General features: G+C 44.1%; 1 protein-coding gene and 1 long non-coding RNA gene across 3 annotated transcripts in view; one reads left to right on the top strand and one right to left on the bottom strand.

Moving 5' to 3' along the window:
• Positions 1-13,509, bottom strand: part of LOC145547411 (uncharacterized) — a 119,605-nt gene that overhangs the window by 52,975 nt on the left and 53,121 nt on the right. The window lies entirely within an intron of this gene.
• The window catches only part of LOC145547315 (all-trans-retinol dehydrogenase [NAD(+)] ADH4-like), a 43,647-nt gene that overhangs the window by 5,870 nt on the left and 24,268 nt on the right, over positions 1-13,509 (top strand). For both annotated transcript variants that reach the window (XM_081596605.1, XM_081596616.1), the window contains exon 5: positions 883-970. In XM_081596605.1, coding sequence (XP_081452731.1) covers positions 883-970 — 88 coding nt within the window. The remainder of the gene's footprint in view (positions 1-882; positions 971-13,509) is intronic.

Raw genomic sequence — 13,509 nt, 5'->3', positions numbered from 1 at the left:
ACTTATCTAGGATGAACCACATCATTCTTTCCTCCTTTAATGAGGATACTCCAAATTGAGAGGTATATTAGTATCTTTCTATTCCAAACAAGATTATAGAAGCAAATTGCTCTTCAAAATTTGGACTCTACAAAGAAGTCCAGCCAATTAAGGCACAGATCTGCCACTTACTGGCTGTGTAACCTTAGTCAGCTAAGTCATTTTTCTGTGACTCAGTTTAGATTTCCATTTTCTAAAGTGGGGATAATAATAGCACCCATCTCAAAGAACTGTTCTGAGAATTAAAGAGATAATATATGCAAGCAGTTAGAATGGTGACCGAGACATACTAAAGGTTGAACAAATGTTAATTATCATTATTGGACTTTAGTCATCAGAGGCTAGAAGTCTTTGTTAAATTCAAATTGAATAAAAAGTAGAAAAATGTAGAATTTGAGTGAACTATGGTGAAACATGGAGAAGATATATAATTTACTCTCCATATTAAGCTTATTGCCCACATCTCCTATAATTAAGGTGTTCCATTCCCTTCAGGTTGTTTACAAATGTAATAAATAATAGGCATGACATAATAAATAATAATCATGATGCAGAGTGTTGCAAGGACAACAGAGTGTCTGACAGGACTCTGCACCTGATGGTATCAATACAGATGTGTTGCTTGACTGTCCAGCAGAGAAAAAAAGAAAAAAAAGATAACATATGCAGTACTTGGGAGAATCAGCAATCTTGTAGGTTAACAAAATATTGTAGCTACCTATACTTCCTACAGAATATAAGACATACACGTTAAAGAATAGTGTTTTCCACCAATTCACCTGGTAAAAACTATTTATAAGTAACAACTTGGGCATCATCTAACACATGGCCTTTTTCTTCTAGGTGACAAAGTAATTCCACTCTACGCACCTCAGTGTGGAAAATGCAAGTTCTGTCTGAGTCCACGCACAAATTTTTGTGGAAAACTCAAGTAAGCTCTATAAGCTATTAGTAAGATAGCGGGTACAAATATTTTGAGCAGTACATTGGCATACCTAAATGGAGCTGAAAATGTTCATATTCTGTACCCACCAATTCTTGGTGTATATAAGAAACCATTGCAAAATCACCCAAATGGACATGCACTATTATGATCACTGCCACATTGTAATAACAAGAAATTGAAATAGGGCAAATGTCTATTAATAGGAGAACAGATTAACAATCACTGTGTAGTAACACAATGGAATTACCATATAAAAGTGAGAATGGCTAAACTTGCTCTAAATGTTTCAACCCAGAATAATCTCACACATATAATGGTAGGGGAAAAGAAGCAAGTTTATGACATATATTTAGTCATATACCATAACAATACCATATACTGTATTATTCATGGTTCATGTGAATATAGTAAAGAAAATGATAAACGCCAAATTCAGAATAATAGCTACTTCTGAAAGGTTGTTGCTGAGCCATGAAAGACTGGGATTCTTGGCCTCCAGAGGAGAGGAATTCAATCTGGGGCCAGTGACAAGGCTTGATTGCTCAAGCTTTTGTGTAATAAAATTTTATTAAAGTATAAAAGAGAGAAAGCTTCTGACATAGGTACCAGAAAAGGGCAGACAGAGTGCCCCCCCTCGCCCCAGCTAGTCTTTAGCAGGATATTATATAGTTTCTAGCAGGCTGCTAATTAGAGAAAGGAAATGTCTCAAAACTCAGAGTGGCACCAGGCCCCTCACCCACAACACATATTTTGAGATAACATTGGCACAAGGTGAGTCATCCCAGGCCATAAAATTGCCTTAAATCTTGAAGAAAGGCAGGTTTCCAAGCAAATATATGGTTTCATTAACATAGATTAGGAAAACAATTGTATGAGTAAATCGTATTGGGTTGTGAGTCTTAGGTGGAACCAACTTGAAGACAGACTCTAGGGTAAATACATAGTTCATTAACATAGCTTAAGAAAAACATTTCCTTAAGAAAATGCATTGCTTTGCTCTAGGTTTGAGAAAACTTAAGTTCAGGTGGAGCCAGGTGTCATCATGGCAACACAGAATTTTAAGAGAAAACTTTTAAGTTTGTATAGAGAAGGGGAAAAAAATCTGACACTTATAGTTTGTTTCCTTCTGCCGCTTAAGAGAGAGATAAAAAACATCTGACACTTGCATCCTGTTTCCTCCGTTTGGAGACCCCTAGCCTTCCTGCCTTTTACCCTCTCATTCCTGCCTTTTCTCTTAGGAGAATTATGTTGCCTAGGGAAAGGGGAGTCATTCTCATTCCGTAACTGCTTCTAAGCTGGTAAGTGGCATTGTCCCTAAATTGGTGAGGCAACATATTCTCCTAACCCTCATATTGAGGGTCTCTGATCCAGGGGCTCCAAGTAGTAGTTGAAGGAAGCTGCTGCAGTCAACAGGAGTTTGGGCAACAATTTGTAACTTAAAAACCTTCATGCAACTAGAAAGAAATCCAGCTACACAGTTACAGATGCAGGGAGCAAACAGCAAAAACAGAACAATAAGCAAAAAGTCATATTATGTCCATAGTTAAGGTACAAAGTGTTGCACCAGTCGATTTTAGGATTGTTAGATGTCATCAGATTAATGAGGCATCACATATGATTGTTGTTATCAAAGGTAGTCACAGATTTGGAGACAGTCCTTTCCCTGAAGTGGAAGGACTCCCACCATGGGAAGCCATCCACTGATGAAGAGGGGAGCACTCCACAGACCCAGTAGTTAGATCGATTGTGGAATGCAGTGTGGGAGTGAGCCCAGGACAGGAAGGCATTATCTTGAGGATCAAACAGCAGACTCAGGAATTTTGGAGTCAGCAGAAGCAGGCTCACACAGATTATCAGGCCCATCTGAAAAGTACAAAGTAAGAGCGTAGAAAGTAAAGGAATAAAATGACATCACTTAGTTCTGGTCAGGGTACCACTTCTTAACTCGAGTGTGGTACACCCACGAATCAATTCCTGGCACTCTGACAGCTGTGGGAGAAGGAAGAATAACCTGGTAAGGGCCTTCCCAGAGGGGATTGAGGGATTGGCCCCCAGATCCCAGTGCTTTTATCAGGACCTCGGCTGCTGGCTCAAACAGAAGCTTTTTTGACTCAGAGGCTCGGTCAGGAGTTAAACCTCCCAGAGTTCCTCTAATGCCTGTTGAAAAGCTGAGAGCTGAGTTACATAATTAGTTAATGCCAAGGCTTTAGAAAAACTTTTCCATTGAGCATTTTCAGAAATTTCTGATTGTCCATATTCAGACTGTAACCATCCTTTATCAGTAACCTTCGCTCCTCTTTTCTCATATCTTTCTAATTCTTCCTCAGTATATTGTGGTTTTCCTTATCCACAGGACCTGTCCAGATCAAAGGCCTCTGTAGTGAAGGGGTTTCGTTAAGTGCCACCTTTCTGGCTTGACAGCCAGCTGATTACCCTTGGCTATTTTACTCCTGTCCCTGCTGTGCCCTTTATGCAATGCATAACAGCTACTTCTTTAGGGCAATATATAGCAGTTAGGAGAAGGCAATGGCACCCCACTCCAGTACTCTTGCCTGGAAAATCCCATGGACAGAGGAGCCTGGTAGGCTACAGTCCATGGGGTCGCTAAGAGTCGGACACGACTGAGCGACTTCACTTTCACTTTTCCTTTTCATGCACTGGAGAAAGAAATGGCAACCCACTCCAGTATTCTTGCCTGGAGAATCCTAGGGACGGCGGAGCCTGGTAAGCTGCCGTCTATGGGGTCGCAGAGTCGGACACGACTGAAGCGACTTAGCATAGCATTGCATAGCAGTTAAAAGTCTCTCAATCTCTCTGAATGTGCTTAATAGGTTCTCCTGTTGCTGTTTTAAATTGTCTTTCTTTCCAATTTGCAGCATGAGCATGTAAAGTCAAATAAGCATATTTAGAATCAGTGTAGATATTTACTCGCTGCCCTTTGCTTAACTCAAGAGCCAGAACCATAATCTCCGCTAGCTGAGCACTCGTTCCGTGGGAAAGATTCAGCCATTACCATGGCATAACTTGCTTTATGCTTCCCATCCCGAACAAAAGAACTGCCATCTGTAAATATTTCCATGTCAGGATTGTCTAATGGGGTATCCATCAGATCTTCCCGAGCTGCATAGTTTAAAGTTAGATATTGGGAACAATCATGATCAGGTGTTTCATTTTCCTTTTCAGGAAGGAAAGCGGCAGGATTTAAGTTTCCACAAACTTCAAGCTTAGTTATTGGTCCTTCTAACAACGACTGATATTTAAGAAGCCAACTGTCTGTCATCCAAATATTAACCTTAGAGTTTAAGAATACACTCCTATAGGCTGCTGGTGAGGCCTTCGGGGTTGTGTCAAAAATCGCAAGGCCATACCTTTTCTTTCAGTGACAAACAAATTAATTTCTGACCCTGTGGGCAAGCTCAAAGCTGGAGCTTGCAGGAGAGCAGTCTGAAGAGCCTTAAAAGCTTTTGAGTATCTGGAGACCAAACCAGTTTGTCAGTTTGGACTTGATGAGTTTCAGTTATAAGTTTATACAAAGGCCGACAAGTTCCCCATAACCCAGAATCCAAATGCGGCAGTACCCTATGATTCCAAAAAATCCTCTCAGTTGTCTTAAAGTCATAGATAGAGGCGGAGAAGGCAATGGCAACCCACTCCAGTACTCTTGCCTGGAAAATCCCATGGACGGAGGAGCCTAGTAGGCTGCAGTCCATACGGTCGCTAAGAGTTGGACACGACTGAGCGACTTCACTTTCCCTTTTCACTTCCATGCACTGGAGGAGGAAATGGCCACCCACTCCAGTGTTCTTGCCTGGAGAATCCCAGGGATGGGGGAGCCTGGTGGGCTGCCGTCTATGGGGTCGCACAGAGTTAGACACGACTGAAGCAACTTAGCAGCAGCAGCAGCAGCATAGGTAGAGGATGATTTAATATAGGTTTAACTCAGAAAGCAAACTTCAAATCAATGACTGAAAAATATTTGGCTCGTTCAGGAATTTCAGACAATAGAGTATAAGAATTAGGCACCACGGTGTGTAAGGAACTACAGCCTCATTTATTGTTTGTAAATCTTGAACTAGTCTCCATTCATCATTCGACTTCTTTATACCCAAAATAAGAGTGTTGCATGGATTGTTACAGGGAATTAATAGCCCCAGCTCCTTTAAATTCTCAATGATGGGTTTTAACCTTTTCTTAACCTCAGGTTTCAGTGGATACTGCTTTTTTTGTGAAAATAAGTGCAGGTATTTGAGCTTGACAACTACAGGAATAGCGTTTTGTGCCCCACCCACAGATTTTCCATCAGCCAACACTCTAGGATTTACATTTTGTTCAATTAAAGGGAGAGAAAGGGAGGGCTCCATATTCACGAAAACAGAGGCATGGACCTTACTCAGTATATCCCTCCCCAAAAGGGGTGAGGGAAGCTCTGGCACGATCAGAAACTCGTGTGAAAATAGCACAGAGTACAGTTGCAGACTGAATATAACATTTGGCTCGTCCAGACAGGCCCATTACGGAAGCAGATCTGGGAGAAAGTGGGCCAGGGGCTTCAGTAAGCACAGAGTAAGTTGCCCCAGTGTCCAAAAGGAAGTTGACGGATTGGCACCCCCACAGTTATTAATACTCGGGGTTCCTCAGATGTAATTAGGACAGGAGCTTGCGTGGGGACACCGGGCATCTTCAGTCCTGATCGTCTTGAGAGTCTGACCCCTGAAACCTACACCTCTGGGGGCAGTCTTTCCTCCAATGTGGTCCCTTGCAGACCAGATATGGAGCCAGGGGCGACTTAGATGCCTGAGGGCAATCCTGTTTGAGGTAACCCTCCTTTCCACAGTAATAGCAAGCCTATTCCTTTTCACCTGGGTCTCTCTGGGAATTTTTCTCAGGCTGTTTAAGAATGGTTCTGACAGCCATTACAAGGGCTTCCCCCTGTTCTTTCGTCATTCTCTGCCTTTCTTTTCCTCATATTCCCTGCCATGATAGACTGTCTGAACCTGTTGCAACAGATGATCTAAAGACTGATTTGGCCCATCAGTTCAGTTCAGTCGCTCAGTTGTATCCGACTCTTTGCAACCACATGAATTGCAGCAAGCCAGGCCTCTCTGTCCATCATCAACTCCCAGAGTCTACCCAAACCCATGTCCATCGAGTCAGTAATGCCATCCAACCATCTCATCCTCTGTCATCCCCTTCTCCTCCTGCCCCCAATCCTACCCAGCATTAGGGTCTTTTCCAATGAGTCAACTCTTGGCATGAGGTGGCCAAAGTATTGGAGTTTCAGCTTCAACATCAGTTCTTCCAATGAACACCCAGGACTGATCTCCTTTAGGATGGACTAATTGGATCTCCTTGCAGTCCAAGGGACTCTCAAGAGTCTTCTCCAACATCACAGTTCAAAAGCATCAATTCTGCAGTGCTCAGCTTTCTTCACCGTCCAACTCTCACATCCATACATGACCACTGGAAAAACCATAGCCTTGACTAGACGGACTTTTGTTGGCAAAGTAATGTCTCTGCTTTTAAATATGCTATCTAGGTTGGCCATAACCTTCCTTCCAAGGAGTAAGCGTCTTTTAATTTCATGGCTGCAATCACCATCAGCAGTGATTTTGGAGCCCCCCAAAATAAAGTCTGACACTGTTTCCCCATCTATTTCCCATGAAGTGATGGGACCAGATGCCATGATCTTAGTTTTCTGAACGTTGAGCTTTAAGCCAACTTTTTCACTCTCCTCTTTCACATTCATCAAGAGGCTCTTTAGTTCTTCTTCACTTTCTGCCATAAGGGTGGTGTCATCCACATATCTGAAGTTATTGATATTTCTCCCGGCAATCTTGATTCCAGTTTGTGTTTCTTCCAGCCCAGCGTTTCTCATGATGTACTCTGCATAGAAGTTAAATAAGCAGGGTGACAATATACAGCCTTGATGTACTCCCTTTCCTATTTGGAAACAGTCTGTTGTTCCATGTCCAGTTCTAACTGTTGCTTGCTGATCTGCATACAGGTTTCTCAAGAGACAGGTCAGATGGTCTGGTATTCCCATCTCTTTCAGAATTTTCCAGTTTGTTGTGATCCACACAGTCAAAGGCTTTGGCATTGTCAATGAAGCAGAAGTAGATGTTTTTCTGGAACTCTCTTGCTATTTTGATGATCCAGTGAATGTTGGCAATTTGATCTCTGGTTCCTCTGCCTTTTCTAAAACCAGCTTGAACACCTGGAAGTTCACGGTTCACGTATTGCTGAAGCCTGGCTTGGAGAATTTTGAGCATTACTTTACTAGTGTGTGAGATGAGTGCAATTGTGCGGTAGTTTGAGCATTCTTTGGCATTGCCTTTCTTTGGGATTGGAACGAAAACTGGCCTTTTCCAGTCCTGTGGCCACTGCTGAGTTTTCCAAATTTGCTGGCATATCGAGTGCAGAACTTTCACAGCATCACCTTTGAGGATTTGAAATAGCTCAACTGGAATTCCATTACCTCCACTAGCTTTGTTCGTAGTGATGCTTTCTAAGGCCCACTTAACTTCACATTCCAGGATGTCTGGCTCTAGGTGAGTGATCACACCATCGTGATTATCTGGGTCATGAAGATCTTTTTTGTACAGTTCTTCTGTGTATTCTTGCCACCTCTTCTTAATATCTTCTGCTTCTGTTAGGTCCATACCATTTCTGTCCTTTATCAAGCCTATCTTTGCATGAAATGTTCCTTTGGTATCTCTAATTTTCTTTAAGAGATCTCTAGTCTTTCCCAATCTGTTGTTTTCCTCTATTTCTTTGCACTGATCGCTGAGGAAGGCTTTCTTATCTCTCCTTGCTATTCTTTGGAACTCTGCATTCAGATGGGAATATCTTTCCTTTTCTCCTTTGCTTTTCGCTTCTCTTCTCTTCCCAGCTATCTATAAGGCCTCCTCAGACAGCCATTTTGCTTTTTTGCATTTCTTTTCCATGGGGATTGTCTTGATCCCTGTCTCCTGTACAATGTCACGAACCTCTGTCCATAGTTCATCAGGCACTCTGTCTATCAGGTCTAGTCCCTTAAATCTATTTGTCACTTCCACTGTATACTTATAAGGGATTTGATCTAGGTCATACCTGAATGGGGAGAAGGCAATGGCAACCCACTCCAGTACTCTTGCTTGGAAAATCCCATGGACAGAGGAGCCTGGTGGGCTGCAGTCCATGGGGTCGCACAGGGTCGGACACGACTGAAGCGATTTAGCAGCAGCAGCAGCAGCAGCAGCATACCTGAATGGACTAGTGGTTTTGCCTACTTTCTTCAATTTAAGTCTGAATTTGGCAAAAAGCAGTTCATGATCTGAGCCACAGTCTGTTCCCGGTCTTGTTTTTGCTGACTGTATAGAGCTTCTCCATCTTTGGCTGCAAAGAATATAATCAATCTGATTTCGGTGTTGACCGTCTCGTGATGTCCACGTGTAGAGTCTTCTCTTGTGTTGTTGGAATAGGGTGTTTGCTATTACCAGTGCATTCTTGTGGCAAAACTCTATGAGCCTTTGCCCTGCTTCATTCTGTACTCCAAGGCCAAACTTGCCTGTTACGCCAGGTGTTTTTTGACTTCCTACTTTTGCATTCCAGTCCTCTATAATGAAAAGGACATCTTTTTTGGGTGTTAGTTCTAGAAGGTCTTGTAGGTCTTCATAGAACCGTTCAACTTCAGCTTCTTCGGTGTTACTGGTCGGGGCATAGACTTGGATTACTGTGATATTGAATGCTTTGCCTTGGAAACGAACAGAGATAATTCTATCGTTTTTGAGATTGCATCCAAGTACTGCCTTTTGGCACATATACCTGTTTTAATAGCTTACAGCAGATATCTGGAGCCAATTGAGTAAGAAATCTTTTAAGATCACTCTTCCCTCTTCATTTTCGGGATCAATTTCAGTGAATCTGCGAAGGGATTCCCTCAGTCTATCTAGGAATTTACCAGGAGCTTCCTTCTCTTCCCGTTCTCTGTTTGCCAATTTGGCATAGTTTAAAGTCTTATCTCATGTTTGCCTGAGTCCTTCAAAAACACATCTGACAAAATGACTCTAATCCCATCTTCCTTTAGCTGTGTTACAGTCCCAATCTCGTTCTATAGTTGGGACCGCCTGATTCTCAGTGAGGAGGGCGGCTATCTTGTCCTCCATCTTCCCTACTGATTCACTGCCAAGCATTCATCTCCATAGGCAACAGCTTTCCCCAAAACTTTTGAGTTTTTGAGGCGGGAGTTAGTGTTTGTCCCAAGACATACATCACATTCTTCCAAGTAAGGTCATAAAGCAGAGTAACACCCTTAAAAGCTCTAATATATTTTTCTGGGTGCTCTAAATAGTGTCCTAGATCCTCCTTGATTCTTTGTATTTCTTGATAAGAAAATGGCTTATTAATTCTCATAGACTGATTATTTCTCCCAGTGGGTGCTTCATGAAGAGGCAAAAGCTTGTGTGGCTGTTCCTCAGCCCCTCTGGCTGCTCTGCGCATATGATCCCAGGGATAGATTGGAGAAACCTGCTTTTCTTTACCTCTTTGTCTCCTGTCTTCCATCTCATCCTGTATGTCACCCTTAGTTTTTGCTGTTGATAGAGCCCACATTGTAAGGCAAGTGCAGAGAAAAAGAGAATGAGCCAGGTAGTCAGGAAAGAAAAAGGAAATTTATTAGAGGGAAAAAAGAGGCTGACTGGCTCTTAAGGAGAACCAGTGTTCTCCCTTTCTGATGGACTCCTTCTTATACCCCACCAATGAAAAATTCTCTGAAGGGATGGTCACATAGCTGGAGGTCTGGAATCTGGTGGTCTCGCAGCTTTGAGAAGTTAGGGACCAGTGAGATAACCGAGTGCCATTTGGGCAATTTGGTCAGTCTCACAGATCACTGTGATTTATTCTTTGTTTGAGAGGTCGACATAACAAGCCATCTTTTCAACGAGACCCCATGTGGGCCCTATCACACATGGGGTCTCATTGTCAGAAAACCCGGCAGGGAAGATCCACCACAGCTGGGTGGGTTCCTCTCACAAGCCCACCTCCGGTGGTCCCCTTCCTTGGACGTTGCCAAGAAACTGAGACGAGTTCCAGGACGGGACTCTCCACTTGCCTTGCTGGACTGACATCCACACACCAGCCCACATTTCATCCATTGGTTACGAGGGTGAGTGAAATCCCATTCCCTTGGATCCTGTCTCTTTCTTGCCTCTTTCCAAGTCCTAGGGCTAGGCGGGAGGATCCCCACGGCCCTCGGGCCCTTGGCCCTGCACCCCATCTGATTTTGAAATAGAGGATGCCCATTTCAAAGCAGACTATTATTACTCTCTGAGAAAGTCCTGAGAATGGACTGAGAATGGCCTTTTCTCTTGGACCTTTCTCCTCGCTTTCTCTTGCCCTTGTCTAACCTCCCTATTCAGCCACAATGGGAAATTCTCAATCCCAGCACTCAAAATCTACTCCTCTAAGATGCCTTGTCCAAAACCTAAAAGCCTTGGGCTTCCAAGGGGAGATTAGACCAAAAAGGCTTATTTACTATTCTAACACTGGCTGGCGCAATACAGACTTGATAACAGGCCCCAATGGCCAGAAAACAGAACTCTCAATTATAATACTCCATGGGATCTCGATAACATCTGCCGCCGCAATGGCAAGTGGTTAGAAATCTCTTATGTTCAGGTTTTCTTCGCTCTCTGCTCTCGACCCTCTCTCTGTGAATCCTGTTCTACTTCTCAAATACTCTTAGCCTACTCTGGGCCACATCCTCCTAATACAATGTCTCCCGATTCCTATTCAGACTTTTCTTCTTCTTCCTTCGACCCTTCCGACCACAGCCCACCCCCTATCACTCCCAATCCCCTTGCAGCCTCCAGATCCAGTTCCACAGCCTCCACCTTACATCCCCTCCTCCTTCCCTCCTTCTCAAGGCCTCAGCCACAGCTGCAGCTCTGAACCCCCCTCCCCAGCCTGTGCCTGAAATAAGCTCTGAGATCTCAGCCCCACCCTCTACCCTGAGGGTCCCAAGGCTTTACCCAGACCTCCCTAGATCCCCTCCTAGTCCTGAAAAATTTTAAAACAGGAAACTTCACCACAGGACCCTGCTCCTTCCCCTGCTCCACTCCTCCCTTTAGGGGAAGTAGCTGGAGCAGAAGGCATTGTTTGGGTTCATGTCCCATTCTCCCACACCGATCTCAGAAAAAAGCAACATGCCTCCTTCTCCTCATACCCAGGTAATTATCTAAAAGAATTCAAGTATCTTACCCAATCTTACGACTTAATCTGGCATGATATTTAAATCATACTTTCCTCCATTCTTCTCCCAGAAGAGAAGGAACGAGTATGGCAAGCCCCTCAGGCACATGCTGGTGAGATACATAGGACAGACGACACTAAGCTCGTAAAGGGCAACAGCTGTCCCCTGAGACAATCCCAACTGGGAACATCAGGCAGGGAGACCTGGACTAGCAGCCCATAATCACATGGTTGCTTGTCTCATTGTGGGCCTTCAAAAGGCAGGGCATAAAGCCATCAACTTTGATAAGCTCCGGGAAATAACTCAAGGGCTAGATGAAAACCTAGCACAATTTCTAGTCAGGTTAACAGAAGCGCTACAAAAATATACAAAATTAGACTCCCCTTCAGCAGAGGGCACCATTGTCCTTAACACCCATTTTATCTCCCAGTCGTCCCCAGATATTCAAAATAAACTAAAAAAGGCAAAAGGCCCTCAAACCCCTCAATGAGACCTTTTAAATTTAGCCTTTAACATTTTCAATAACCAGGAAGAATAGGCAAAGCTAGAGAAGGCCCAATGAGATCAGGCCAAATGCCACCTTTTAGCCCTTGCCCTACATGGCTCCAAGGCTCCATCCACCAACAAAGAAAGGAAGCCACCTGAGCCCTGCTTCAAATGCGGCAAAGAAGGCCACCGGGTCTGCTCATGCCTAAAGCCAAGGCCCCCTCCAGGTCCATGTCCCAGCTGTGGCATAACAGGACATTGGAAGGTCGACTGCCCAAATACCCCTCCAGGGATCCAGACATTCCCCTCCTGGTCCCAAGCAGGAGTCATCTGACCCAGCTCTGCCCAGCCTCTTCGGACTTGCAAATGAAGACTGAAGGTGCCCAGGGCCCTAGGCCCCGACTCTCATTACCTCTACAGAGCCCGGGTAACTCTTACAGTGGCAGGACCGCTTACAAGCCTTCACCAACCGAACTATCCACGAGCTACTTCTAACTCACTCAGATTATCAAAAACTTCGACCCCACACAAATCCCTTTGACCCGAATTCCAGCCTTTTCTTATCTTATCCCCACGATGCCCCTGTCCTGCAGGAAGCAGTTACAGAAGATTGACCTTTGGCCCTTATCCTAAATCAAAAAGGCTGGAATGATAGGGCCCATGTGGGGTCTCATTGATAAGATGGCTCATTATGTTGACCTTGCAAATAAAAGAATAAAATCACAGTGATCTGTGAGACTGACCAAATTGCCCAAATGGCATCCTGTTATCTCACTGGCAGTTATATTCTCAAAGCTGCAAGACCACCAGATTCCAGATCTCCGGCTATGTGACCATCTCTTCAGAGAATTTTTCATTGGTGGGGTATAAGAAGGACTCCGTCAGAAAGGGAGAATGCTGGTTCTCCTTAAGAGCAAGTCACCCTCTCTTTTCCCTCTAATAAATTTCCTTTTTCTTGCCTGACTGCCCAGCTCACTCTCTTTTTCTCTGCACTCACCTTACAGCTGTCTAAGCTTCTCTTACTTCAACTGTCCGAGTTTCTTTGAAACCAGCATAGTCTGAGGTCATAATGAGACAGGGGTTGTTTGGACCTCTACTTGGGCAGTTTGAATCTCAGTCTGGGTTTTTACCAAGACTGAGGCAACCCTTCTGGGGCCGGTGGGGGGGGGGGGTTCCCTGACTTTCAGTTTGGAGCCCCGGGTACGAGGGCAAAGTAGGAGGACAGGAGGGAGCTGAAGGTTTCATACCCAAATCTATACCCTTAAGACATAAGTCTGGCATGTCTTGCAGAGAGAAAAAGGTCAACACATATGCTACTTCTATCCATTTCCCTTGTTTTCTACAGAACCGGTCAAATTGTAAAACAGTATTATAATTAAGAGACCCTCCAACCGGCCACCGTTCACCTTCCTCCAATGGATATGGTGGCCATGCACTATCACATAGGAAGATCAGGCATATAGTCTTTAAGCTCTGAGGATCAAATCTATCCCAGTTTTTCAGGATACAGTTCAAAGGAGTGAGGCTGGAATTGTTAGCTCCTATCTGCAAGAGAGAAAAAAAGCGGCCAGCACCATATTTCTACTGGAGGCGTCCCTCTCTGCTCTAGATGGGGGTGTAGACAGACTTTCCACCGAAGCTTTCTTTCCCTGGTCCGACTTAGTCTGTCCCTTACTGACGCAGGCACCATACTTATCCCTCCCAGTTCTACCACCAAGGCGGGGTGGAGATGCACCAGGGGTAGACCCGATGGCATCCCAGATTGATTTTCAATTCCTTACCTGCCTATTACCCTCTCACTTCTACAGAG

Source organism: Giraffa tippelskirchi, chromosome 1, assembly GCF_054371585.1.
Source record: "Giraffa tippelskirchi isolate mGirTip1 chromosome 1, T2T-mGirTip1v1.2.pri, whole genome shotgun sequence".
Lineage (NCBI taxonomy): Eukaryota > Metazoa > Chordata > Mammalia > Artiodactyla > Giraffidae > Giraffa > Giraffa tippelskirchi.
This window is presented reverse-complemented; position numbering and strand designations above follow the sequence as displayed.